Source organism: Carcharodon carcharias, chromosome 9 (genome assembly GCF_017639515.1).
Source record: "Carcharodon carcharias isolate sCarCar2 chromosome 9, sCarCar2.pri, whole genome shotgun sequence".
In the NCBI taxonomy this organism is placed as follows: Eukaryota; Metazoa; Chordata; class Chondrichthyes; order Lamniformes; family Lamnidae; genus Carcharodon; species Carcharodon carcharias.
Window position 1 is genome coordinate 96,892,804 of NC_054475.1, and position 26,388 is coordinate 96,919,191.

A 26,388-nucleotide genomic window follows, 5' to 3' on the forward strand; every position below is an offset into this window, starting at 1 on the left:
TAGCTGGGTGTCTAGAACAAGGGGTCACAATCTCAGGATACTGGGTAGGCCATTAAGAACTGAGAAGAGGAGAAACTTCTTCACTCAGAGGGTGGGGAACCTGTGGAATTCTCTACCACAGAGGGCTGTGGAGGTCAAGCCCTGAACATATTTAAGAAGGAAATAGATAGATTTCTAGACTCTAAAGGTGCCTAAAGGGGAGAGAGGAGTATGCCATTGAGATATAGCATTGACCCTATGATAGAGGAAAGGTGAACCACAGTTGAAGATGGTTAAATCTACCTCGAGGAACTCCTGCAATGATGTCCTGGGAATGAGATGATTGGCCTCCAACAGTCATAACCTTGAACTAGGTTAGACTCCAGCCAGTGGGGAGTTTTCCCTTGATTCCCATTGACTTCATTTTTACTGAGGTTCCTTGATGCCACACTCAGTCAAATACTGCCTTGATGTCAAAGGCAGTTACTCTCACCTCCACCTTTGGAATTCAGTTCTCTTATCCATGTTTGGACCAAGGCTGTAACAAGGTTTGGGGTCAATTGGTCCTGGAAGAATACAAATTGAGCATCAGTGAGCAGGATGTTGATAAGTAAGTGTTATCACTTGATAGCCTTGTCGATGACACCTTCCGTCACTTTGCTGATGACTGAGAGCAGACTGGGACTAGAGATGGGACGGTGGTTGGCCCAATTGGATTTTTCCTGCTCTCTGGGGACAGGATACACCTGGGCCATTTGCCACATTGTCAGTTAGATTTCCGTGTTGTAGCTGTACTGGAACAGTTTATCTAATGATGCCGCTAGTTCTGGAGCACAAGTAGTAGAGCTGGGATCTTGTTGGGGTACATCAGTCCAGATTTTCACAAGGTTGTGGAGACTCTGCAGACCTTTAAAAATGGTGGACAGTACCCAGATCTGGAAGTCCCCCCCTTCGTTTCCAGCAGATCCCATTTTCGCTGATAGGGAAATGGAATGAAGCATGAGGCGCATAGACACAAATTATGAATCACCTTGGCCATTTAAACTCAGTTTACAGGGCAAGCAGACCCAATTTTTGCTCCAGGAATGGCTCCGATCCGCAGTATATGTTAAACAACTTTATGGTGGAAATGTAAATATTTGGAAAGGGCGAGAAAGATATACAAAACTATCAAGCTGTCAAATTATTTAAATCCCCACCCCCTTACAAATTGAAAAGAAATGCCAGCCTGTGTCTGAGAGTTGAGAAAAACTTGCAAATTCAATAGCTGTTTGTTGACATAACTCTGAGTGCTATCATCATAACATTATTAATGCATAACTACTTACCTCAATCACAATGAGGGATTGTAAATTCACAGTTTGATTGGTAGCTCAAAGAGGTTATGAAAGGTTTAGCTGTGGGATTATCTATACAAAAGTTTGATTCTATAAGGGGATTTAAATGTATTGAATGGGCTTTAATGAATGAATGTCGTTTTTATATAGTGATGTCTTTAATAGATATTTAGAATTTTATTCATCTCAGTGCGGCTGTTAGGTTTTGAGATGTGGGCATCACTGGCTAGGGCAGCATTTATTACCCATCCCTAATTTCCCTTGTTCAGAGTCAACCACATTGCTGTGGGTCTGGAGTCACATGTAGGCCAGACCAGGTAAGAACAGAAGATTTCCTTCCCTAAAGGACATACTGCAGCTGTACAGCAATCAGCAAAGTTTCATGGTTACATTAGACTTTTAATTTCACATTTTATTGAATTCAAATTCTACCATCTGCCATGGTGGGTTTTGAACCCCGGTCCCCAGAGCATTACCCTGGCTCTCTGGATTACTAGTCCAGTGAGAATACCACTATGCCACCACCTCTGCCCATGGTGGATAATAGATAAGTTGACATAAATGGCCATGGGAGTGAGTGTGGGAGCCGGTGGGGGTGTTGAAAGGTGAGGGCTAGTGGGCCTAATCTTTAAGTAAACAACTGGGGCAAAGTCCCAGAAAGCAAACAAAGGTGGGCCCTTTGAACAGCTCACTTCAGCACCTGGCAGCCTCTGTGACTGCCTCCAATCTGTGATCAGGGCGATGGGCCTGACTTCATCCCTCAACACCCCACCCCCGCTGCGCACATATCGCCCCGGAGTGAAAAAAGTGCCATTCAGGGCTCTTTTTCTCAAGGAGGGTGTGGTGAGCAGAAAGTTTCCCAACTCAAGCTACCTGCCTCAGGAACGAAAATCTAGCCAACAGGCTTTCTTTGCTACATCCAGTGCCTTCAGTCTTTTCTGGATATCATGCAGAGTGAATGAAATTGTCTGAAGACTGGTGTCTATAATGGTGTTGACCTCAGGAGGAAGCTGAGATGGATAAGCTATCTACTTATTTACCCTTCCAATTCTACAATCTCTTCACCTTTTCATAACTATTACTCTGGTTTGTTTTTGTGTTTTAAATGCCTTCAACAATGTAACCTCAGGCCCATAGTAAAATCTGCTTAAAATAATGCAGATTCTTGGGCAGAATATTGTACTCGTTGGGTGGGCACACACCCGACCTGAATGAGTGTAAAATGACATGCAATGACGTCGGGTGAGTGTCCCGGTCGGTGGGCACAGGTGGGAGTTGGCAGACCAGTTTGGTTGGTGGGTGGGCAAAAAGGCCAAGCATTTGTGTTGAAACCTCATCCACGGGCAGGATGAGGTTTCATCCAAAAAAAACTTTTTGTGCTCATCTCTAACGTGTCCCTGCTCATGTGAGAGTCATTTCTAATATCTTTATTTTTTATTTTAAAAATCTTCAGCTCCCTGAGGCAGCTCTGTGTTTCAGGGAGCTTTTATTGCGCGCACCCACGCATATGTGAACTTCTGCGCTCGCCTTCCTCCACCCCCCCACCTCGGCAGTGCTGAGCACTGCAGCGTGTGATTCACGCTGGCTGGCTGTTAATTGGCCAGCCAGTGTGAAATAGTGGGTGGCGGTTGGCTTCCAGATTGCTCCCGGGCCTGTCCGCCAAGCCCGACTGATGACCGGAAAATCCTGGCCCTTGTTTCTAACACACATCTATCAAACTTTTCTGAAGGCAAGGAATGACATTTTGCTTCAGATGCAAAACTACTGTTTTATAAAAAAAGAGAAAATAGTCACTGCCTGGAAACTGTAATTTATAAACAATTACATTTGGCTTGTGAATAACATGAGCCGTTTATAACCAGGCACAATTACCTGAATTTGGCTAAACTGGCAGCCAAACATTACAATTGTGTTTCAGAGCCCAGATTACCCATGAGCAAAGCTATGCTAAGTATTTATGCTGTTATTTAACAATGAGTTTTCAGTTTTGTAGTTTGTCACTTTAAGAATACTTACTGAATCTCATGCCTTCTTTTATTCCAGTCAGTCTAAACTTCACCAGATCAAAAAATTCTTTGGTTTGTTTGTCATAAAGTTTTCTAATGTTTTCTGCATATACCTGATTAAAAGCAACACAGTGAATAAAAATTGAGGGAAGGGAGATTATAACATTTATCAGGAGCAATTTCAATGTAATTTTATAGTATTTCACACATTTTTCCTTGTATTTTAAGTCACAGTATGGACCTGTAGATATAAATTATGCAAAGAATTTCAAAGGCAATGTTGATGACCCATGTCCTTTCCATCCAGTGGAATGAACAGTTGTTGCCAGTCTCCCACCAAAACTGGTAAGGTGGCTCAGGTGCTGGCGGCTTCTTAATTGAGCTTTTTAAATTGCAATTACATCTGTGGGCAATCATTGCTCAAACTTACTTTCCAAACTCCTGGATTACTTTGCTCTCTGTAAGAATAGACAATCATGACTTTGTTCTGCTACTCAGTCACTTCAAGTTTTAAGACAACCTTTTTTAAGCCAACAGTCCATAACTGTTGCTGTTACTTGCTAAGCTTCTGACTGTACTTCAATGCAGTGTTTATCTTTCAGTTTTATTTTTCAGTTGTGTAGGCCTTACGTGGAAATCCACCATCTCCCATGTTAAAGTCCATTCCTCCACTGGTGTCTGGACCTTACAGTGGCCTACACCAGCACTGCTATTTTCTATAGAAATTGTATTCTCGTGCCAGGTCTGTTCCTGCTCCTCTGACAGGAAATTTCACTTCAGAGTAGATCTGCTGCTACTGATTTCCATCCTGCTCTGGGTTTTTCTCTGAAGGACCTTTACTTTGCCTTGCTTTCCGCTGACTTCCAATGGCTGCAGACTCCACTCATTCTTCAGAGCTACTCTGTCACCCTTTATTGAATGGGTATGACTGGCTCCCCTAGCCCCTACTGCTGCTCAAGATATTGTGTTCCTCACCTCCTAAAGGCTATTCCTCAAACCAGCTCAAAAGGAGATATAATTTATCTTCCACTCCCTTTTCCAGAGGAATGTCACTTGTTGATCATTAGACAACTAATGGTGTATAAACTAAATTTCCTGAACTTCTCTGAAGTGTTAATTTCTTCAGAAATTGAACTTATTCTGAATAATAGTATTGTCCTACAAGATTATTTGTAACCTAATAAGGTAATCATTGTGAGCTTGAACAGCAACAGGGAAAGCACATGTAATCATGCTGTGTTTTGGAAAAGGCAGTTTCAAGCACTGGAATGGTCATTAACTTTGAAAAAAGCCCCATTGGTAATGCATAATCTGCTTTCTTTATAAATCTGGGTTTTATAGGAGCCAATTCATGTAGACTCCCTATCTTCTTCCATCAGGAAATATATAAATAATTTTCAATAATGATTTACATATTAATAGCTGCAAATTTAAGAAAATAAATAAATCAAATCAATTTAAATATATGGGCTAGCAATTACTGTTTGCAAGATTAGTGGAAGAACACTTATGCACTGGATTTTACACTTTTATCTGTCCATAGCAATCTTATGGCCTTTTCTACTGGAAGTTCCTGTCAGCCAATCATGGAGAAAATCTATCTGACACCTGTGTAAAGGGCAAGAACCTGTGTTTCTCCTTAATCAATCAGACTGAAGAATCGTTAATGAGCATGTAGAGTCTGAACCAGAAAGTGCCTGTTAGAATTATTAATTTAATGCGAAATGAAGTACGAATAGTGAAATAGGGAGAAAGAAAGTTTGGATAGAGTACCAGAAAAGATTCAGAAAGAAAAAAAATACATTTTTTAAAAATCTCCAACAATTGTTAAAATCTGAAATTACGAGCCTTCACATTTCTTAAAGTTAACTCTGAGTATCTGAGAGGTTATTTGGCAGTAATTAAAACTATGATGCCTTTAAATACACTAGAATGGACAGGCCATAGAGCAGGATTTTGAGGCGTGGTGGGCAGGCCTGGGAGCAGCAGGGAAACAGTCCACCACCTGCTGTCAGCCCCCAATCGCGATTTCACACTGGCAGGCCAATTAAGGCCCTCCTAGCGTGAAACGTGGCTCGGCACTGTCTGGGAAAGGGCGGGTGGTGGCCTGTTGGCTGCCAGGTCCAATGGCGACCCGGTGGCCGGTTTAAAAACTGCCCAGGCAGCCCCGGAAGGATGTGTGTTCAGCATTCCCAATGGAGTCAAGTGCAGCTGGACACGGCAGGTATCAGGGCAGGTTGGGCGGGCACTCGGCCCACCTCCTGGAGCATGGGAGGAGGCGGCCACCGCACCTCATCAAGAGGGCATAGGAAGAGGTGGCAGCAATGGTGAGCAGCCAAGATGTGGTGCGGTGCACATGGTTGCAGTGACTTTCTGCTCTCAGGGTGAATACCGTGTTGGCATGGGTCAGTGTGCAGAAGTGTTAAGGTGTGGCTGTCCCCCCACGGACTTCAGGGGTGCTAGAATCTGAGTGCCAACTGTCAATGATGATAGAGCTGGCCAAGGGGATGACCCTGGCTGCTTGAACTGAGTACCTTGCGGCTCGAGAGCCATGACTCGGGTGTGCCCTGTGAGGTGTTCCTCAGCTGGAGTTGTCTAGGCTGCAATAGTGAAGGTAGAGAGTGGACTAATCAATGCTCCTCTGTTCTTTCAGGGGAAGACAAGCCATAAACAGGCACAGAGGGTGGAGGGCAGCCCAACATCCTGCTGCTCAGCAGTTTACAGCAAGGCACCCTGGAGCTCAAGCTTCATGTGCAACCGGGTGTGGAGAGGCAGGGTGCCAGATGAAGATGAGAATGCAATGCACAGAGGTGAGTGTTTTAGACTGTGCAACCATTCTAGTGTAGTGTCTTCATTGATGTGAACCTCAAACCTGGAGTCCCCATTAGTCATTAAAAGATGATGGCATCGTGATGCAGATCTCCATTGTCTCACCAGGTACCTGGCTTGCACAGTGACAGCCTGATGACTTTAACTAATGGCATGCCCTTGTTCTCATGTTTAGATTTGCCAGCAGGCGTTCGCTCTGAAGAGCCACCCCTGATGCTAGAGGACCATCAAACCTCTGTTACAGCTGCGTCACACCTGCTCTCTGAAGCGGGCACCAGCGCAGATACCAACACTTCGGTGAGCATTAGCTCAGTGGTTAATATCTTGGTGCACATTGGTGAGGGCACTTCACACATCATTATGGACTGAATATGCTTCACCTTTTTGTTTTATTGTTGCGGGTTACATCAGTATGTAATGTTGGACATAAGTAGCTCTGAACTTTATTGCACAGGCACGGAGTGTTCTTTGTGTTGTGTTCAAATGAAAGGGTCCTTTTGATGTCTGGAATGGAGGCTGCAGCCCTGGCATGTGGTTGAAGCTGATTTTTGGTAGCCTTGTCTTATGAGGAGTTTAGGCCTAAATTTGCTAGAATTTAGAAGATGAGGGAAGATCTAATTGAGGTATATAAGATGCTAGAGGGGATAGACAAAGTAGATGTGGAGCAGATGTTTCCCCTTGTTGGGGCTTTGAAGAATGAGAGGCCATAGTTTTAGGCTAAGGGGTGGTAGATTTAAATCAGAGATGAGCAGGATTACTTTTCTCAAAGGGTCGTGAATCTGTAGAATTCACTACCTCAGAGTGCAGTGGACACTGGGACACTGAATAAATTTAAGGAGGAGATAGACAGATTTTTAATGAGTAACGTGTTGAAAGGTTATGGGGAGAGGGCAGGAAATTGGAGATGAGGCCGAAATGAGATCAGCCATGATCATATTGAATGGCGGGGCAGGCTTGAGAGGCTGAATTGCCAACTCCTGCTCCTAGTTCTTATGTTCAATGTGGTACCATTATTCAAGAAGGGAGGAAGGGATAAACCAGGGAACTATAGGCCAGTTACTCTAACCTCAGTGGTGGGGAAACTATTGGAAGCAATTCTGAAGGACAGAATTAACCTACACTTGGAGAGGCAGGGATTAATCAAGGGCAGTCAGCATGGTTTTGTTAAGGGGTCATGTCTGACCAATTTGATTGAATTTTTTGAAGAAGAGGTGACCAGGTGTGTAGATGAGGGCAATGCATTTGACGTAGTCTACTTGGACTTCAGTAAGGCTTTTGCTGAGGTCCCGCATGGGAGACTGATAACGAAGGTAAGAGCCATGGGATCCAAGCCAATTTGGCAAATTGGATCCAGAATTGGCTGAGTGGCAGGAAGCAGAGGGTGGTGGTTGAGGGGTGTTTATATAACTGGATGCCTGTGTCCAGTGGGGTTCCACAGCGATCTGTGTTGGGACCCTTGCTACTTGTGATATATGTAAACGATTTAGACTTGAATGTAGGAGGGTTGATCAGTAAGTTCGCTGATGACATGAAAATTGTTGGGGTGGTTAATAGTGAGGAGGATAGCTTTAGATTACAGGAGGATATAGAAGGGCTGGTCAGGTGGACTGATCAGTGGCAAATGGAATTTAATCCGCATTATAGGAAGGATGTGGTTGTACTAGAGAGAGTGCAGAAGAGATTTACCAAGATATTGCCTGGGCTAGGGAGCTTTAGTTATGAGGAGAGGTTGGATAGACTGGGGTTATTTTCCCTGGAGCAGAGGAGATTAAGGGGGACATGATTGAGGTGTATAAAGTTATAAGGGGCATAGATAGGGAAGACAGGAAGGAAATTTTCCCCTTGATGGAAGGATCAATAACCAGGGGGTATAGATTTAAGATAAGGGGCAGGAGGTTTAGAGGGGATGTGAGGAAGATTTTTTTCACTCAGAGGGTGGTGGGAATCTGGAACTCACTACCTAAAAGGGTGGTTGGTAGAGGCAGAAACCCTCATAACATTTAAGAAGTATTTGGATGTGTACTTGCAATGCCATGGCATACAAGGCTATGGGCCTGGTGCTGGAAAATGAGATTAGCATAGTTAGGTACTTGTTTGACCAGCGCAGACTCGATGGGCCAAAGTGCCTTTTCTGCACAGTAGACCTCTATGACTCTAACACCTATGGTCCTCTCTACCACCGCCCTTGTGGAGGCATGACTCTTATTATAATGTTTCACTACCTCTGTTCTTGGGTGGCAGAGAGGTGTCATGAGCCACCTCTTCAACGGATAGCCCTGGTCACCCAGCAGCCATCCATCCAGTCGGGCTGGGGCACTGAAGAGCCTTGGCACCTGGGAGTGTCTGAGGATGTAAGCATCATGGGAGCTGCCAGAGTACCTTGCACAGGCTTGTAGAATCTGCATCCTGTGCTCACACACTATCTGCATGTTCACGGAGTGGAATCCCTTCCAGTTGACGAAGGCACCCAGCTGACTTGCTGGCGCCTTGATGGCCACATGTGTGCAGTTGATGGCACACTGGACGCGGGGGAATCCAGCAATCATTGCAAAGCCTCTGGCTTGCTCAGCCTAGTTGGCCTTGTCCATGTGGTAATGAATAAAGGTCAGTATCCACCTAAATAGAGAACTTCTGTCACTAACTTGATGCAACTGTGGACAGCTGATTGGGAGACTCCACACAGATCCCCCACTGAACCCTGGAAAAAGCCGGAGACATAGAAGTTGAGGGCTGCTGTGACTTTCAGAGCCACAGGCATGGGGTGCTCCCCACAAAGTCAGAGCTGATCTCAGGCCCAACCATCTGGCAAATGAAGGTCACGGTCTCCCTTGAGAGGCGGAGCCTCCTTTGGCATTGCACCTCAGACATACTGAGGTAGCTGCATCGCTGCCTGTAAACCCTGGCAGGATTGTGACATCCTCTGCGGCCCCCTCTGCCTTGGACTTCCTATTGGCCCTGTTCTACTTGTGCCTGTGCCTCTCCTCTCACAAGCCCCTCCCCTGGAATCTACAATGGGACATTTGGCCTCCTTTCCCTTCTGACCCTCGATTCCTCCTCAGAGGTGGTGCCACCAGCGGAGACCACAACTCCCATTACCAGGTTAATGGAAAGCTTTCTGATACCTGTAAGGATCCACACAGTCTGAATCCTCCTGGCGCCTTGCAGATGCCAAGGAATTCTGAAACGAAGCTTGGAAATGCTAAGAGTGAAACCCCGAACAGAGATGAATCTGCCAAGTACCAATAAGTCACCAGCAGCAAATTATCTACCAAACTCCTCACTACTCATTTTGGCAATGCTACTGACCCTTTTTATCCTGCCCTTGGATAAGGTTTTTGAAAATGTTGGCTGGCCGTCTGCCTGTGCGACAAGCACGAAATTGCACTGGCAATGAAAAATCGCTGTTAACTGGAGTGTTAATAGCCTTAAGTGGCCTGTTAATTAATGGCACTCGGGGCTCTGGCACACACTCACACCTGCCAAGTGAAATATCGAGTGTGTGTACGATGTCGTCGGGATACTCACTGACGTCATTGGGCGCTATTTTACGCCCGATTGGGTCAGACGCGCACCCACCCATGGGATGTAAAATTCTGCCCCTAATGTTTTCTGGCAAGCTTATATGGCCAACTGTTTTCTTATGCCTCTTCGATTTTAACAGAGGCATTACCCAATTTATTACAAAGAAGTTAATGTCAAAACATCAAATAACCAAGTTAAGAAATCGTGCATCAGTACTGCCAACAGAAATTTCCAGCCTATATACCTTGTAGGCCGCTTTCTGACAGCCAAGAAACATACCTTAGATAAATCAGCAAAAATAGCAGGGCTGTTGTTTTTTATCCAAGCCATTAGAGGGCTATATGGCAATAATTCATCCTGATAAAGCTTATGGTTGGGAAAGATTAGCTCTCCAGATTGTTGCATCAAGCTAATGCTTTGCTCATTTCCCTTAAACACAATAGAAATAACATTTTTAAGGCTACAGAACATTTAACAACATAAATTAAATCACTCAGTTAACCCCATCCCTCAATTTATGAGTATTTCAAACCAAACTATTAGACTGCATAAATGAAAATACCAAAAGAAAGAAATATCAAAGCAGTGACATTTGGTTTCATCATTAAAAAAAACATCTAGATCAAGACATCCCAGCTTCAATTTCTGATGCATACCAAGTTAGTTGGTCTCAACCAAGTCAGAAAAAGGGATACAACAACTTAATATAGCACAGCAACTCTAAGGGAAAGAAAAAATGTCATTCACGATTCCTGTTAATGAGTGATATATGGAATCGGTGTTTGAAGTTGTTCACGAATAGACATTCACAAGGTTCAGCCGTTAATACTGGCTGCCAGCATATATGGATTATACCCCAGAATAACTCGGCTATCATGAATAATGCCCAATTTAGTTGACAGCTGGAGAGTAATCAACAGTCAGTGGAGCCATCTGCCAACAAAGAATCAAACTCTTCAGAAGGGGAGAAAATTGATGGAAATATTTAATGAAAAGAAAACAGGTCTTAGTCTATCATGTTTAGTACTTTGGCGCAAGAATGTAAAAAATCTGCAGAGACTAACAAATATTGTTGCTAATAATGTCTGGAACTTTCCGCTCCTGCTGGCGGCAGGTGGGCGGGAGGATAATTTGGCAGGAGGGACAGAAATCGTTTTCATGCTGGCGTGAAATCAAGCGGGATCATCCCATGGTGTTCGCCATGACGGGTCACGAATCCCGTTGCAGGCTGGTGTGAACTCTATTTGCATCCTGCTAATGGGATGCAAAGTAAAGCCCAACTGGAATTGTCCCCTCACACCCAATTTACCGTTACACCGGTGGGAAAACATGCCGGCCCAGAATATGTCTGGATGAGTATGGCATACATAAATCGGGATGTATCCTTAGGGCCTTGCTGAGGTTGCAGACATCCGAGAAGTAGAAGATGCTGGAGCCCTACAGTTGCCGGACCCTGGAGGAACACATGCAGCGCATGCTGGGCAGATCCTTATGCACATGGCTCCGCTGTGAAGCAGCTCTCGGAAGGTGAGAAGTATCCACGCAGCTCCTTTGACTTCACTGAGGCTTCAGAATTTCACTGACTTCACCCATGGGATCAAATTCCACAATCTCCGTTGGTGCTTCGGGCCTTCTTTGGATCTTCACAGACTTTGCCATGGACTGGTATGGATGATAGGCAAAGTGGTGGGGGTGAGGGAAGATCTAGGTGTGAGTGGGAGGGGAAGGTGTAATCGGGGCAAAGGTGTCACAGAGGTAAGCTGCAGGGGGGTGGGCGGAGGACGATGGTGTCAGTGTGGGTGAGGTTGGGAGGGGGGAGGGAGTACATGGAGAACTGCGCATGGGAAAGTAGGTGTAAAGGGGGGAGGAAGGTGCGAGGAAGGGTGTTTGGGGGGAGGAAGGTGTCCAAGGAAGGATGGAGTTCGGAGTGGGGAAGGCATCCAGGGAAAGGAGGGAGTGCAGAGGGCGGATGGTGTCTGGGGGAAGGGAGTTCAAAGTGGGGAGGAGGTAAGGGTGGAGGAAGGAGTAAGGGGAGTGTGGAACGAACAGGTGAATGTGCAAGGGAAAGTCAATGACTGCCTCCTGGGAAGCAAACACAAAGTGGGCATGGTAGGATGGAATAATGAGTGAGACAGTGGTGGGGGGGAACCGATAGGGTGGGAGGGTGAGGCTGCTTCGGTACCGGTAGAAGGGGCATGAGGGTAGTTGCTGGGGACATGGAGGCAAACACAGACCCTGGGGGTGGAAAGGAGGTCAGAGAGGTCAATGTGAATGGGCCGGGATTTTCGGGAAGGTAGGGAATGTGCACACTCACCTGGACATTCTGGAATGACAAGGTTTCAGTTGTAGGGTAACGCTGGGGAGGTGGAAGTTGATGCCAGGGGAGTGGACTGTGATGGGGGAAAGGACATGGGAGACTGGGAGAGGGCGGCTAATCAAAAACTTAATGAATACCATGAAGTGAGCGGAGCCATGTGTTGGATGGGCACAGGTGCTGCATGAGAGTGCAATCAGTGGCAGATATGCAGGTCAGCTCAGATGGACAACCGAAAGAGAGCTCCACCAGGCAGCATTGAAAATGCTCGGTACAGTGAGTTGAATGTGATGCATGAAGGCTCTGCGAGTGTGGGAGAATGCATGCACAAGGCTCTAAAGGCCCTGCCACACACACATGCTTCTCCCTCCAGAATCATCATGGGGAGGCAGCGTGCAGTTGAACTGCAGGGGGAGGACTCATGAAGCCCGTAAATGAAGCTGAATACAACATTACACGTTATTCAGTGAAGCTGAATATATTTTCAGAGTACAAAGTGACAAAATGTGTTCAGCTACGTAGCCACTTGTGATAAGAATTTCTTAACTTTTCTAGGCCTACCACTTCTTCTAGGTGCTGCCCTGACATCCGGAGCAGGGGTGGAGACAGCCTGTGCAATGGTTGGCCCTGTTGCCTCTGATGACTTTGGTGTGTCCCCTCAGGAGAGCTGAGGCCTTAAGAGCACTGGCTGTTCTGCTGCAGGCGAGCTTCTTCCTCTGTGGTGACAGAGGATGAGGTTGGGGGGTGGGTCACAGGCAAAGGGGACTCGGAGGGATCGGATAGCCTCTGAGATTCCTGAGTGGATGACCCAAGGTTGTCCAGCTGCCGCTCCACCTCCCTTTGGGTGCCCGAGGCCCTGGCCTGACTCCTTGAGGGGAAGGAGCACCTGGAGGAACATCGTGGTGCCCTGTTTCCCTCTCGCATTGCCACGGCAGGGACACCATCACGGCTACCACGATGGAGTGCAGGTCTGTGAGCATTTCGGCATTCTGCTGGACTGGGGTCACCATGGCATTCACCATACTTTCCATGGAGACCTCCATGTGCACAAATATGGGTACCGTTTCATCAGAGAGCAGGCGGACGCACTCCTCCGACTTGCATGCCAATTTGTTCAGGGCTTCCAATAGGTTTTGTGTAATGTTTCCCCACCTTCCACTGACTCTCCACGATGAGTTGGAAGCTCAAAACCAGAGGCTTGTCATCTGACTTGGATGTCACAGATGCCTCTTCCCCAGAAGCCCTCTGTGTGCCAGGGAGCTCAGCTGAACTTGCCTCCTCCTGCTGCGGACACTTGTCTGTGCGGTGACCACCAGATTGTTAACCTGAGCCTGCTCTAGATCTAGGTCCCACCAAGGTGTGTTTTTCTGTACTGGTGCAGGGTGTGGGTAAGTGCTGTGACTGGTTTCCAGGCTGCTTATTTCCAGCTCTTCAATGGAGGAGGTGTCATCTCCACTGGAGGCAAGGATCTGGATGGAGCTAGGGGATTGGCTGGCTGAAGGCATCGGTCGCTTGGCAGAGCTCCCTGTGAACCAAAGTAAAGATAGTTAGTGCATGGCAGAGTCAAAAACAGGAGAGAGCACACAGTTGCATTGAGAGAGGGATGATCTGGTGCAGGATCCTCACATGGGTGTTCACCATCGAACACACCATCGCCGTAGGCACGGTCCACGTCCTCACAGTCAACACGATGGCATGCTCCTCAAAGTGAGTGAGGGGCCTAATATCGGTCACAACACGCCCTGGTCCAGGACCTCTCGCGCCTATTGTGTGCCATCTTCTCCTGCAAGAAAACAGGTGGAGTGAGTGTGACACATGCCAGTGCGTGGACTATTTGTGTGGCGAATAGAGACATGGACTGGATGGGGATGCAAGCTCCAGAGGATGAGTCTGATGGAGATCTGGGGACGTGTCTGACAGTTAGTGGTGTTGTCCCTTGAGGTGTGAGATTACTATGGATATTTGATGGGTTTGGGAGTTAGTGTTGAGAGTGATGAGGTGGTTGACTTACCCTAGCGGAGTAGATGAGAGCTTTTATCCTTTTCCTGCACTGGATGGCTGACCTCCTCTGTGCTCCATTGGCACTGACCATCGCTGCCACTGCCTCCCAGGCTGGATTGACGACTCCAGTGGACATCCTGCAGCCACAGAGGGCGTAGAGGAATTTGCGGTGGCCTTCCACTGCGTCCAGCAGGCGCTCCAGAGAGAGGGCTGCCGTTACCTTTGCTTTCAGGGCTGTCTGTCACCTGGAGCAATCCTGGTCTGTGGACGTGAAGTAGGCTGCGCCCTGGTACACTTTAAATATTATGCCTGGAGCAAGGAAGCGCTGAGGTCATGGCAAGGCGGGCAAATCCAAATCCACCCACCAGCGATCCAGCGTGTTTCCTATCAATGCATGTTTAATGAGCTGGGAGGCGCCATGAGGGGGACGATATGGCACAAAAATCTGCCATTGCAACTGCCGGGTAAAACTTTGTTTTTCACCCCCGCTACCGCATTTAGTGCAAATCTGGAACGAGTCCGCCCAATGTCATAATGAACTGATCTATTTTCGGCCAATTCGTCTGCTTGAATCAATGCTATAACTAGGGAGTGAACTAACAATGACTATCTAATCTCAGCAATTCCAAACAATACAAAATACATGCAGATACTCAGTCTTTTTCAATGTTAGCTGGACGTTTGATATAGAAAATTTAGTTGCAGTTAGACTGCTGATTACTTGTGTTAGGACTCATTCAGCAAGAAGAAATGAGAAACATTTCATTAACAGAAGAGAAAGCAAATGGTTTCCAGATACAGTCAATATGTGATGAGCTTACCTCCATAGCTGCATCTAATCAACTCTGGTGAAGAAATGTTAGCTCAAGCTGATATTCCAGACTGATACAGCTAACAAAACAGACAATATGCTCAATGCATTTGATTTAATTTGCTCGGATTTCTGGTTTCAGGAGTATCTGATGAATTCTCCCCCAAATAAATATCAACAACTGGAAATTATTATACTCTTGAAGCTACTGTCTATAACACAGTAAGCTTTACAAAGTCTTTGTCACCAGATTTTACCACAAAAAAAACAGCAAGCTACATTACTTAGCATTGAACTTACCTGTAATACAAACATAGCGTTAATATGCCGTATGAATCGACTTTCAAATAGCTGCCGCAAGTTTTCAAACTTTATTAATTGTTCTACCACACTTTGCAGTTTCCGATGCCCTAATAAAACCAGAGTTTTAAAGGTAGTTTCAATTGCTGCTAATAACTGAAATAGTATTATCCATTCATATAGTTATTTCACGAACCTAGGCTTTTTTTTGTCTTAAACAGTGGATTAAAAATGAATGCCTGGCACAACTTTTTTTAATGTTAAACAAAAGCTTGCAGCATTGTTTACCTGGAATATTACAATTCTGCAACAACTGCCTAATGAAAATCTTCAAGTGGCAGCTATTGCTAAATGGGAAATTCCTTTTCTTACTGTGCCAGTGAAAGTATAAAAATGAATCATTGTGAAGAATCAGTATTCAATGTGCTTGTTATTAACTATTCAGGGTTTAGAGTCAGGGAATTATTATACAGTTTAGGGTTACATCAGCTTTTACTGTGTTGTTCTACAGCTTGTATTCTACTCTGAAAAGTTGTCATGACAATATCACTTGTGATGTGTGTCCACTGATAGTGACCAGCAACACGTTAAGCTATTAATACCAGTGCAAGTATGATTTTCCCACCTTGGGGCTCCAAAAAAATGGAGAAAGTTTGTGCATTAACAGTAACATAAGCCCACCTCATTTTTCCTTTTTGCGGTGGTGCTAACAGAGAAAAGGCCAGGTAAAATCTAGTTTTACTTCCATCACCACTGAAATGTCAGGTCCTATTAATGATTGTGAAAAAGTCACTGTTGGAGTTCTGTCCCAGAGAGAAGAATTCAGGGGAGGTCTACTGATGACTAGTCTGCACTTCTGAGCTCAGCTGGACTATCTTTATTTCTGTGAATATGGGAAGACACTAAATATGAAAATAAGTAAAATGTGGAAACTTCCTGCACTAGACCACATTACTGTTTGCAGTTGTTTCATAGCCAAACAAAATTGTAACCTCAGACCATAAAGCAAATGCTGCAGATGTATAGTTTTTAACAAATGACCACTAAAGCCAGAAATCCCATTTATGTGAAAAGAAAAATGCTGCAATAACTGAAAATACTACATCTAACCCAGATTTATTCAGCAGTGTTTGGTATGGCCAACTATTCCATTCCCCAAGAGAATCATTGTTTACCTTGACAGACTTACAAAAGCCCACCAAAATATTTTTACATCAACTGTGAAAGGTATGTCATATCTCTTCTGATTTGAAATATCTACTCCCAGCAAAACTTAATACTTAGTTGATGAACATCAGCAAATTATTTAACCATGTGATGCATCACAGTTGAGTCCAACTGTGTTTACACTCAACAGCAACACATTCACACTTTTCAGTTGTGAATATCAATCAGAACTAAGGACTTTGTTCATTTCGCCTCGCCTTAGTCAAAGGGTACGTAAGACAAATGTAGCATATCCATTGTTGCCCTGGCTAAGATCATGCAGCATTGCACAAATGAAGGACTGCAGACTGGACTCTCCAGGCCTAATGTTCATTTTTTAAAAAAATTAACGATGGAGCTTTTTGTGTAATTTGTGCTCATCAACATGAAGGCTCTTTGTGCCAGGGAATAGAATACCTTTTCTAACTGACCATCAAGCATCCCCAGTTCTGGTGCAAAGGAAAGCTACTGAGCAAGGTATTGAGGAAGAGGAAAGAAAGGAGTTTCATTTAAATACACCTTCCACAACTTCAAGACATTTCAAAGCACTTCACAGGATTTGATTCGAAACTAATTCCCAGATCTGAAAGGTCAGTGTCTAGCTCGCTGCATCCCCCAGTTCTCCCAAGCTGATTTTAAAATACACATTAACACAAAGTGACAAAGGGCTTATTTTGAAGAGCGGTTAGTTAGCTATAATATTTTCTTCAAATATTTTGAGAAGTTATCCAGTTATGAGCAAAGTTGAGGTGCACCATTCTGCCTCAAGAAGATATCTGATTTTATTGAAAATGGTACAAAGCAATCTGAGTAGTTTTAATACCAATTAAATATACATTAGCTCAAACAGCTATTTGGGTTATGAGCTACAAAAAAGGAAAGCAACAGGGGAGTGAAAATATAACCATACCTGGAAGTAACCTAACATTCATGCAATTATTCAGAGCTTCAACAGCAGCAATGCAAGCCTGTAAACTCTCAGGTGTGGATAGATCACCATTTCTTAATGCATGCTGATGTTCTTTAGCAAGGTCCAGCTCGTGCTATTGGAATAAGAATAATTATTTTAAAGAATCAATCAGGATGTTTACATTAGATTTGTTAACACTAAAAAACCAGTATAAATGCTCTGAGAAATTATAAACAATATTACACCGCTCTAAATTGACCAATGTATGCTTAAGTCTACATCAAACAGTCATTGAATAATAACATTAGAAGGGAGTAAGGAAGGATTGTGCTATTTCCTAATACATCAGAGAACCAGGAAAAGCATTCTTGCTAGCAATCCAGGCAGAGAGAAGGTGCATGCTCTTCATCCTCCTCTTAAACTGAGCTATTCCCCGAATAGCATGGGGGAATTTGGATTGTTAAAAACCTTAATTTGGTACTGTTTCCTTCAATCCTCAACTTAAATACTCTTTGTATAAAGGGTGGAGGTTCAATGTAACTGATCCATACACAATGGTGAGGTCAGGTACCCATCTGTCAAAGAAACAGGCTTTGCTATAGCTCTTTAACTGAGCCATAGCATTAACATCCCACTTTTAGGTTCCCTGACAATTCATAGAGGATAGGCGGGATGACATGCCAAATCTATCAAAGGAAGGATTTCTAATTAAAGGGACTCTGGTGTGAGTCTGAATAGTTGACTTGAACATGGGCTCTTGAGGCTGCAGCAACCATAAGAATGGAATGGAGACTCAGGAAGGCTGCTTCCCATGCTGGGGTCTCTTAACTGGAGCTCTTATTGCAGAATCTGAGGGACTGAAGTGAGATAATGCTTGCCAAGATGGAAGAAGCCAGGCTCTCCAACCAAGCAGATGTGGATGTAAGAGTCCAAGGAAGTCAGCAGTCCAAGTATGATCCCTCCAACCTGGAGACAGTGCATCAAGAGGACCAAGGACCTCAGGACAGTAGGAAACGTGAATGGCACAACAACTTCAGATCCTAAGCCCCATATACTGTCTTTTGTAACATTCTCCTACATAGCATTCCTCAAAACAACACACCTTGCGGTTCCACTTATTCCTCCCTCTCCAGGCACCTCCTCACATCCTCATCAGGACAGCCAATACTCTCACTCACCTTCATGCCACACAGTCACTCTCCACAAATATTCCCTCCTCTCCAGACAATCCATTTCTCATTCTCTTAACTCCGCTTTCTTTCCTTGAAGACAGCACAGAACTTCAGTAAGAGGCAGAGAATTAGGATGGGGTGTGGCCCTCCAGTGACAGCCACTTTGATGGCCATGAGCAATGTGGGTCCACCTGATCAGCTGGGGAGGGGACTTGTTCCAGGAGGCTACAGCTGTCAGCAATAACCTTCTTTAAAAACATGAGGCTCCTGAGGCACTAGTAATCCCCCATATCGAGAGAACTGATCTTCTCTCTGAAGACATCCTGTTGGGAGCTTCACCTCTTTCAAACCAGATCCTGTGCCCGTGCCATCTAACCTGTGCAATGACACATGGCTGAGGAGAAGCTCGGTTGATGTTGCTGCTGGTGCTGTTGCTACTTCTTTTGTTCCTCTTTAGAGGTCTGAGGTGGAGCTGCATTAGCTGCTCCCATGCTATGTTGAAGGCGAACAGCAAGAATGTGCAACTGAAGGTGAGTGAAGTGTTAGACAGGTGAAGTGCCTTCCAAGAAGTTGGAAATCACTGTCAAGTAGTGAAAAAGAACTCATTTAAAAAATACTTTGCATTTCTGTTTTTCTTAGCAAAGTGGATTTTTTCACATTATATTCCATCCACCATGTTTTTTCTCACTCAACCTATCTAAATCCCCTTGAAGCCTCCTTGCATCCTCCTCACAACTCACATTACCATCTAGTTCTGGCTCATCAGCAAACTTGGAAATATTACTTATGGTCCCCACATCCAAATCACTGATGTAGATTGTGGATAGCTGGGACCCAAGGATTGATCATTGTGGTACTCCACTGGTCACAGCCTACCAACCTGAGAATGATCCATTTATTCACTATTCTGTTTTTGTCTAACCAATCCTCAATCCATTCCAGTATATTACCCTTAAACCCATGTGCTCTAAATTTTGTTTAATAACCTCTTATGTAGGACCTTATTGGAAGCCTTCTGAAAATCCAAATTCATTGGTTCCCCTTATCTATTCTGCTAGTTACATCCTCAAAAAAACTCCAACAAGTTTGTCGAACATGATTTCCCTTTCATAAATCCATATTGACGTTGCTCAATTTTACCATTATTTTCTAAGCGTTCAGTTTTCTAAGTGTATTACGTTTTCTATAATAGATTCTAGCATTTTTCTTACTACTGATGTCAGGCTAACAGGCCTGCAGTTCCCTATTTTCTCTCTCCCTCCTTTCTTAAATAGTGTAGGAACCATTTCAAAATTTATAGAAGTTTGAAAGATGACCACCAATGCATCCACTATCTCTCTAGCCACATCTTTCAACACGCTGGGCAGGATTTTTAGGTCAGTGTGCGAGTGCGATTGGCGGGCCCAGGGGTGGCCGGGGAACAGGCCACCGCTCATGATCGGCCCCCAACCGCGATTTCACACTGGCTGGCCAATTAAAATTTAAACAACATTCCCTTGCAAAGTATTTTGATAGTAGAGAAGGATTGATTATTTTAACCTACTCTGACAGAACATGGCAAAGGGATACTTCAATGAGAGGAATAAAGAATTTTGAATTGGAATAAATGAATGTAAAAATGAAAAACCTGGTCTTTAATTTCACATGGGTTGCTATTTTATCTTTATGATAGAGCCATGGCTCTTGTTCTTTATATTCTGACACCTTTTGAAGACTGAGCTATTTATTGGTCTGAGATGCACATATACACATCTGTAACTAGAATCAATCATTTTTACTGGCAACAGTGGGGTGTGGGAAAAATAGGCATACGTATATACAGATATACCAAGTTATTTTAAAATTATCAACTTACTTACCTGTCCTCCCACCTTTAACCTAACATAGCTTGCTTACCACAAGAAAAATGACTTCCTCTAAAAGTTTTTGTTGGTTACAATCAATGACTTGTAATTGATAATTGCTTTGATGAATATGGTCCATCTGTTCTTTAACACTCTGCAGCAGCTCTTCGTAGGTTTGAAGGGTCTGCTCAATGTTTTTCACTTCAACGAGACCCACATCAATTAGTTCCATCATTTCAGTTACTTGCTTCTCAGACACAATGATTGATCGTATGTTTGCCTAAAGGATAAACACAATACAATCACTAGCACCTACACAATCCTATAATGTGTCTTGTGACTGGAAGCATTATATATTGTTACGACTGGTCCCCAAGCGAGGTTCCCCAATTTGTTAATTTCCCAAACAGGACCCCAATTTTGTTATGCTCCTGGTTGAGGAACGAGCTGACTCTCTTTCTTTATTCAACTCCCTCAGTTGGTCACATCAAGGTTAATTTAATTTTAAAGGGACTTCTTCCCTGCCATGGATACCTTTTCCCAGTCACAATGTATTTATTTTTTAGAAGGAGCCAATTTAACCAGGCTTTTTTGAGTCAAAGAAAGAATAAGTTTGTCAGTTACTACAACCCGAGAAAAATGATAAAAATGTAACACACATACACACAGATCAGAAATGAGAAGTTAAGAGTCCAAATAAGAGTAAAAAAAATACAAGTCAGTCTTCAGCTTGTCCGTAAGGCGTGGTTAGTGGTATGTTGTGGCCGTTAAGTTGGGTGATTCCAGTAGAGCTGACTTTGGCCGTTTCGTAGTTAGTTTGGAGACACTTTGCTCTGCAGAGTGGCTGAAAGGCTGTCCTATTTCATTTACGATCGTGGCTTCTGCTGACCTGTGCCTCCAGCAACAGAGGCAGAGAAAGAGACAGAGACAGAGAGATCTTTCACCTGCAAGCTGCAAGAGGGTGGGTGACTGATTTGTTCTTCTGCTTGCTATCACACAGTCACATACCAGTACACCAGCTTTTTAGCTTTTTAAAGTGATTATTCCCTGCGTATTCTGAAAGGGAAAAAACTATGAGTTGCACTCAGAGTTCATGTTCTTTTCATCTCAGACCATTTACACATTCTGAAATATAAATCAACAGGAGGTGGATTTTGGATGTCTGCTGAGACGTGCAAATCAGTCTTTTGTCTCCGCAACCACCAGAGAATAAAGTTCAGTCTTTTGCATTTTTCCTATCTCCCTTCCAAGTATCTGTTTGAAGAAGGCCATGGCACCTTTCAGGTGTGACATTCCATGTCGTCTCAGGACCAGTCGGTTAAATATAATCAACATAGGGATTTTCCAGAAAGTGGTCACTTTATATTATCAGCCATCTTTTGCTCAGTGTCTTTACATGTATTTCTTTTTGAAAAAAACACAGGTCTTACTTAAAAAGTTCACACTGCCCATAGGGAATTGGTACCGTTAATCCACTGTCAGAACAATATGAACACGTACACATATATTATAATTTTAAAAATTGGCGAATTATTCTTTGTTCCATGAATTATATATTTTTGGTGACAAAAAGTATTGCATTTAACTGAAAAGCAGCAATGATTTCACATGCCTTCCCAATTTCATAGTGAATAAACTGATGTGTAGTTGTAGCATTAAATTCTTTTTTCTATTTTTGAACATCTTCAATGATCATGGGACAATTTTAAAATCAAGTAACATGTAACTGCTAGAAATTCACAAGAATTATTAGAATAAGTTATCCGAGTACACATGCAGCACATTCTCTAGTTTTAAATGGAGCTTCAAGTACATAGTGTTATGGACAGGAGAGGGGTCAGTTTAAACAGCACTGTTTTCCTTATACCACTTGTCCGTAAACAGAAGTGTTTTGAATTGGTTTGTCTTAAAGGATAAGCAGTGGCATATTTTTTCCCAACTCCTCAATTTGTATGATCCAATTTCATAATAATCTACAACAAACTAGAGTTAGGTTTAACTCAGAAGGTTCGTTTATTTCACACAAAGTCTGCGAAAGGAGTACCTGCAATGTCCCACTCTGCATTCACACAGTAATGGAGGCTAGAGAAAAAAGGAGGCTTACAGACAAGCATCACAGAAAAATGAAAATTGGTTCACGTGAGTTCTTTAGTCCCAAAGTCAGAGACCAATAAGAAATTTTTTCATGTTAGCGTTTAGAGTTTGGCCGGCTGGAGCTCGGTGTTGTAAGATTCACTTTTCAGGTGGTGTTGATGTCACAAGATGAAGTAGGCACACACGGATTGAGTTGGTTCTGTAAGCAATGGTACGAAATCTTCCAGCAGAGTCAGGTTGTCCTGTATGGACAAAGCCGGCTTTTTTGTGTCTTGCCACTCTGATGGTAAAATAGCAAACTGTCGCGTGCAACCCACAAATGTAATATTAAACTGTTCCAAGAGCCAGAGATTTGGGTCCTGTGACCTTCCTCCTCCACAATGACTTCAAAAGGGATGTTTATTCAGTGTCTGGAATTAGCATTGTTTTCAGGACTGATAATTTCTCAGCCATTATGGGTCGAAAAGGGTGCCATTTATATTAGGGTCTGGCATTGGTCTCAGTAGGCCTACTGACTCCAACAGCATGACTGGCTTATCAAATGCAAATAGCTTTCCTGTAGCTCTCTGAAATTGGTCTGTCCAGTCCCAGGTTGTCTGGTCATAGCTCCTTAGGCCTAACAAAGTGTGACATTCCCGAAATTGAGAGGAGAATTGTTTTGTTCTGGAGGGTGCTGAGGATAACTCCCAGCCAGAGGGTCAACCATCTTAATTGTCTTTGTCCATTTTAAAAATAAGAAATAGCAAAATGGGTAAAGTTTTCAAATATGCACAGGGTTAGGCTTTTTTTCCATGTCGGAGAAACTCAAAACTGCCAATGTTCTATATCTTTTCATTTTGGTATTACTCCTTCACTGACAACAAGCACTTGAAAAGCATATGTGTGCACAAATATTTTCTTGCAATCGAGAAAAGCCAAAACACTTAACAAAATAAGTTTCTGTATTGGTTATTCTATTCTCCATTTCAGTGAACAATGCTAAGCAATTATAATAAACTGAGAGCTGGTGGTTGAATTTGGAACGTCAACTCAATAATCTTGCTTACAACTAGAACTCTGAAGCTGCCTTCAAAATTATGTGAAACATATTCACATGTGGTTTAATATATTTTACTTATCCCATATTTTTTTTAACCTCCCATGTAAAAATGAGTAGATGTAGGTCACAGGCCTTCAGTAATTAAAGTACTAGAACAATCCATATTGTAGAAGAATCTTGGCCAGGAATTTTAAGGATGGCAGGGTTTGCCTTCCTGTCATCTGAGGACTCCATGGAGAACACATCCCCTGATACTGGCTGCCCCGCAGCCAATTAATGCTCTAACAAGTAGAGAATTAATAATGGAAAATAAAGAGAAGACAGATTAATTGAACAGGTATTTTGCAATAGTCTTCACTATAGAGGATACAAGTAACATCCCAGAAATAGCTGTAAATCAGGAAATGGAAGGGAGGGAGGAACTAAGGTAATTACAATCGCTAGGGAAGTGGTACTGAGCAAATTATTGGAGCTGCAGTCTGTCATGTCCCAGGGTCCTGATGGATTTCATCTTAGCGTTAGGAAATAGAGGCAGTTAAAGTAAGTTATATTTGTATCTGTGGGTGTTAGGAATGAGTTTTAGCTTTAATGTTTAAGTTTGATTTGTATTTCTGTATGTGTATTAAGAAAGGTCAAATTGAGTTTTAGTTTCACTTTAAAAGGTGCTTGCACTTCTAATGAGGTTTTTACAACTGTTGCAGCTAGGTTAAACAAACAGGAGTAGAAGAATTGGGCTGTTGCCTGGCAACAGGGGCCCAAAGAGGCCGGTTCCTCTCACAGACACACAGAAAAGCTAGAAACAGCAGTTTGATTTTGGAAACTGTTTGAGCTCATATGGTTTTGAAAGCAGCTGCCAGGAAAGGTTAGAGCAAAGGGGACAGATAGCAAATCCCAAGCTAAAGAAAAATCCCAAGAATCCAGAGTGTGGAATAGGGGAAAGTCCCAACTAGACCTTCTAGTCAAAAGAAGGATAGGAACCTGGAAAAGGTCCTGTTAAGTGAAGTTAAGAGTGAGGGGCAGAGAGAAAGAATCCAAGCCTCAGATATAAAGAGACAAAAGCTGCAGAAAGCAGATTAAAGCAAGACCAGTTTACAAGGGGTAAGGAGGTCCAAAGAGATGGCTGAAAGTCTGTAACTCTTTGCTTTGGTCATGTGAAGCAGTGATACTGTTGACAGCTGAATCGGTGGGAGAGACTGTGTGGAAGAAAGCTTGAATTCATGTGGTGATCCAGGGGAGAGGAACATCTGAAGGAGAGTTTGAAACCATAGAGGTGAAACCTTGCAGAGGGCATTGGTGAGAAAGCATTCGTTTGGGAGAAGATTCCAAAGCGAGTTCTTCGAGAGTGGTGATTGGAAACCCTCGTGTGAAAGATAGTTCAATGAGACTGGTTGGCTCACTGTGTGACAAGCATCTGGGGGGAGTTGAGGAGAGATCCATAGCCTCTGGTTAAGGTGGCATCTGTCACTAGGTTTCAGCGTGTGGTGTGTCTGACCACAGGGTGCCAATCGGTTTACATAGGCTATCTGCTAGTTTAACATCTGTCATAGGGAAAATGTTAGAAGCTATTATTAAAGACATTAAAGCAGGGCACTTAGAAAAATTCAAGGTAATCAGGCAGAGTTAACATGGTTTTGAGAGAGGGAAATCATGTTTAACCAATGTATTGCAGCTCCTTAAAGTAGTAACATGTGTTGTGGATAAAGGGGAACCAGTGGATGTACTGAACTTAGGTTGCCAGAGGCATGTGATAAGGTGCCACATCAAAAGTTATGACGGAATATAAAAGCTCATGGTGTAGGGGGTAACATATTGGCATGGATAGAAGATTGGCTATCTAACAGGAAACAGAGAATAGGCATAAATGGGTCATTTTCTGGTTGGCAAGATGCAATGAGTAATGTGCCAAAAGGATCATTGATGGGGCTACTTTTTACAATTTATATAAATTACTTAGATGAAGGGATTGAAGGTATGGTTGCTAAATATGCTGATGACACGTGAAGATAGGCTGTGAAAAGGACATAAGGAGGCTACAAAAGGATATAGATAGATTAAACGAGTGGGCAAAGATCTGGCAAATGGAGTATAATATGGAAAAATGTGAAATTGTCCATTTTGGGAGGAAGAATGAAAAAGCATATCTAAATGGGGAGAGATTCCAAAGCTCTGAGATGCAGAGGGATCTGGCTGTTCTAGTGCATGAATTGAAAGGGTTAGTATGGAAGTATAGCAAAACTGAAAGCTAATGTTATTGTTTATTGTGAAGGGAATTGAATACAAAAATAGGGAGGTTATGCTTCAGTTATACAGGACATTGGTGAGGCCACATCTGAAGTACTGTGTACAGTATTGGTCTCTGAATTTAAGGAAGGATGTAAGTATGTTGGAAGCAGTTCAGAAAAGGTTTATATACCAATACCTGGAATGGGCAGGTTGTCTTATGAGGAAAGGATGGACAGACTAGGCTTTTATCCACTTGAGTTTAGAAGAGTAAAAGGTGACTTGATTGAAACATATAAGATCCAGAGGGGTCTTGACAGAGTGGATGTGGAAAGGATGTTTTCTCTTGTGGGGAAATCTAGAACTGGTCACTGTTTAAAAATAAGGGGTCGCCGATGTAAGAAAGATGAGGAGAATTTTTTTTCTCTCAGACGGTTGTGAGTCTTTAGAACTTTCTTTCTCAAAAGGCAGTGGAAGCAGGGTCTTTGAATATTTTCAAGGCAGTGGTAGATAGATTCTTGATATGCATGGGAGTAATAGGTTATCGGGGGTAGGGGGAATGTGGAGTTGAGGTTACAATCAGTTCAGCACTGATCTTTTGAATGGCGGACTAGGCTCAAGGGGCCAAGTGGCCTACTCCTGCTCATATTTTGTATGTTGATATCACAAATTTTATGGCCTCCAACCCCTCCCCCCCACCCCCCCCCAACTACAAACGTACCGACAAGTGAACATAAATTCTGCCCCTAATGTAAAAACGGTAGCTCTTTAGGATTAAGCGTATTTTTGCATTATCATTTCATC

At 43.4% G+C, this 26,388-nt stretch overlaps 1 protein-coding gene across 3 annotated transcripts in view; it reads right to left on the reverse strand.

The window, feature by feature from the left end:
- Positions 1 to 26,388, reverse strand: part of LOC121282545 (exocyst complex component 1-like) — a 150,108-nt gene that overhangs the window by 50,515 nt on the left and 73,205 nt on the right. For all 3 annotated transcript variants that reach the window (XM_041196280.1, XM_041196281.1, XM_041196279.1), the window contains exons 5-9: positions 20,284 to 20,511; positions 17,216 to 17,348; positions 15,100 to 15,209; positions 9,953 to 10,102; positions 3,333 to 3,435 (exon numbers count right to left, since the gene is read on the reverse strand). In XM_041196280.1, the coding sequence (XP_041052214.1) occupies positions 3,333 to 3,435; positions 9,953 to 10,102; positions 15,100 to 15,209; positions 17,216 to 17,348; positions 20,284 to 20,511 (724 nt within the window). The remainder of the gene's footprint in view (positions 1 to 3,332; positions 3,436 to 9,952; positions 10,103 to 15,099; positions 15,210 to 17,215; positions 17,349 to 20,283; positions 20,512 to 26,388) is intronic.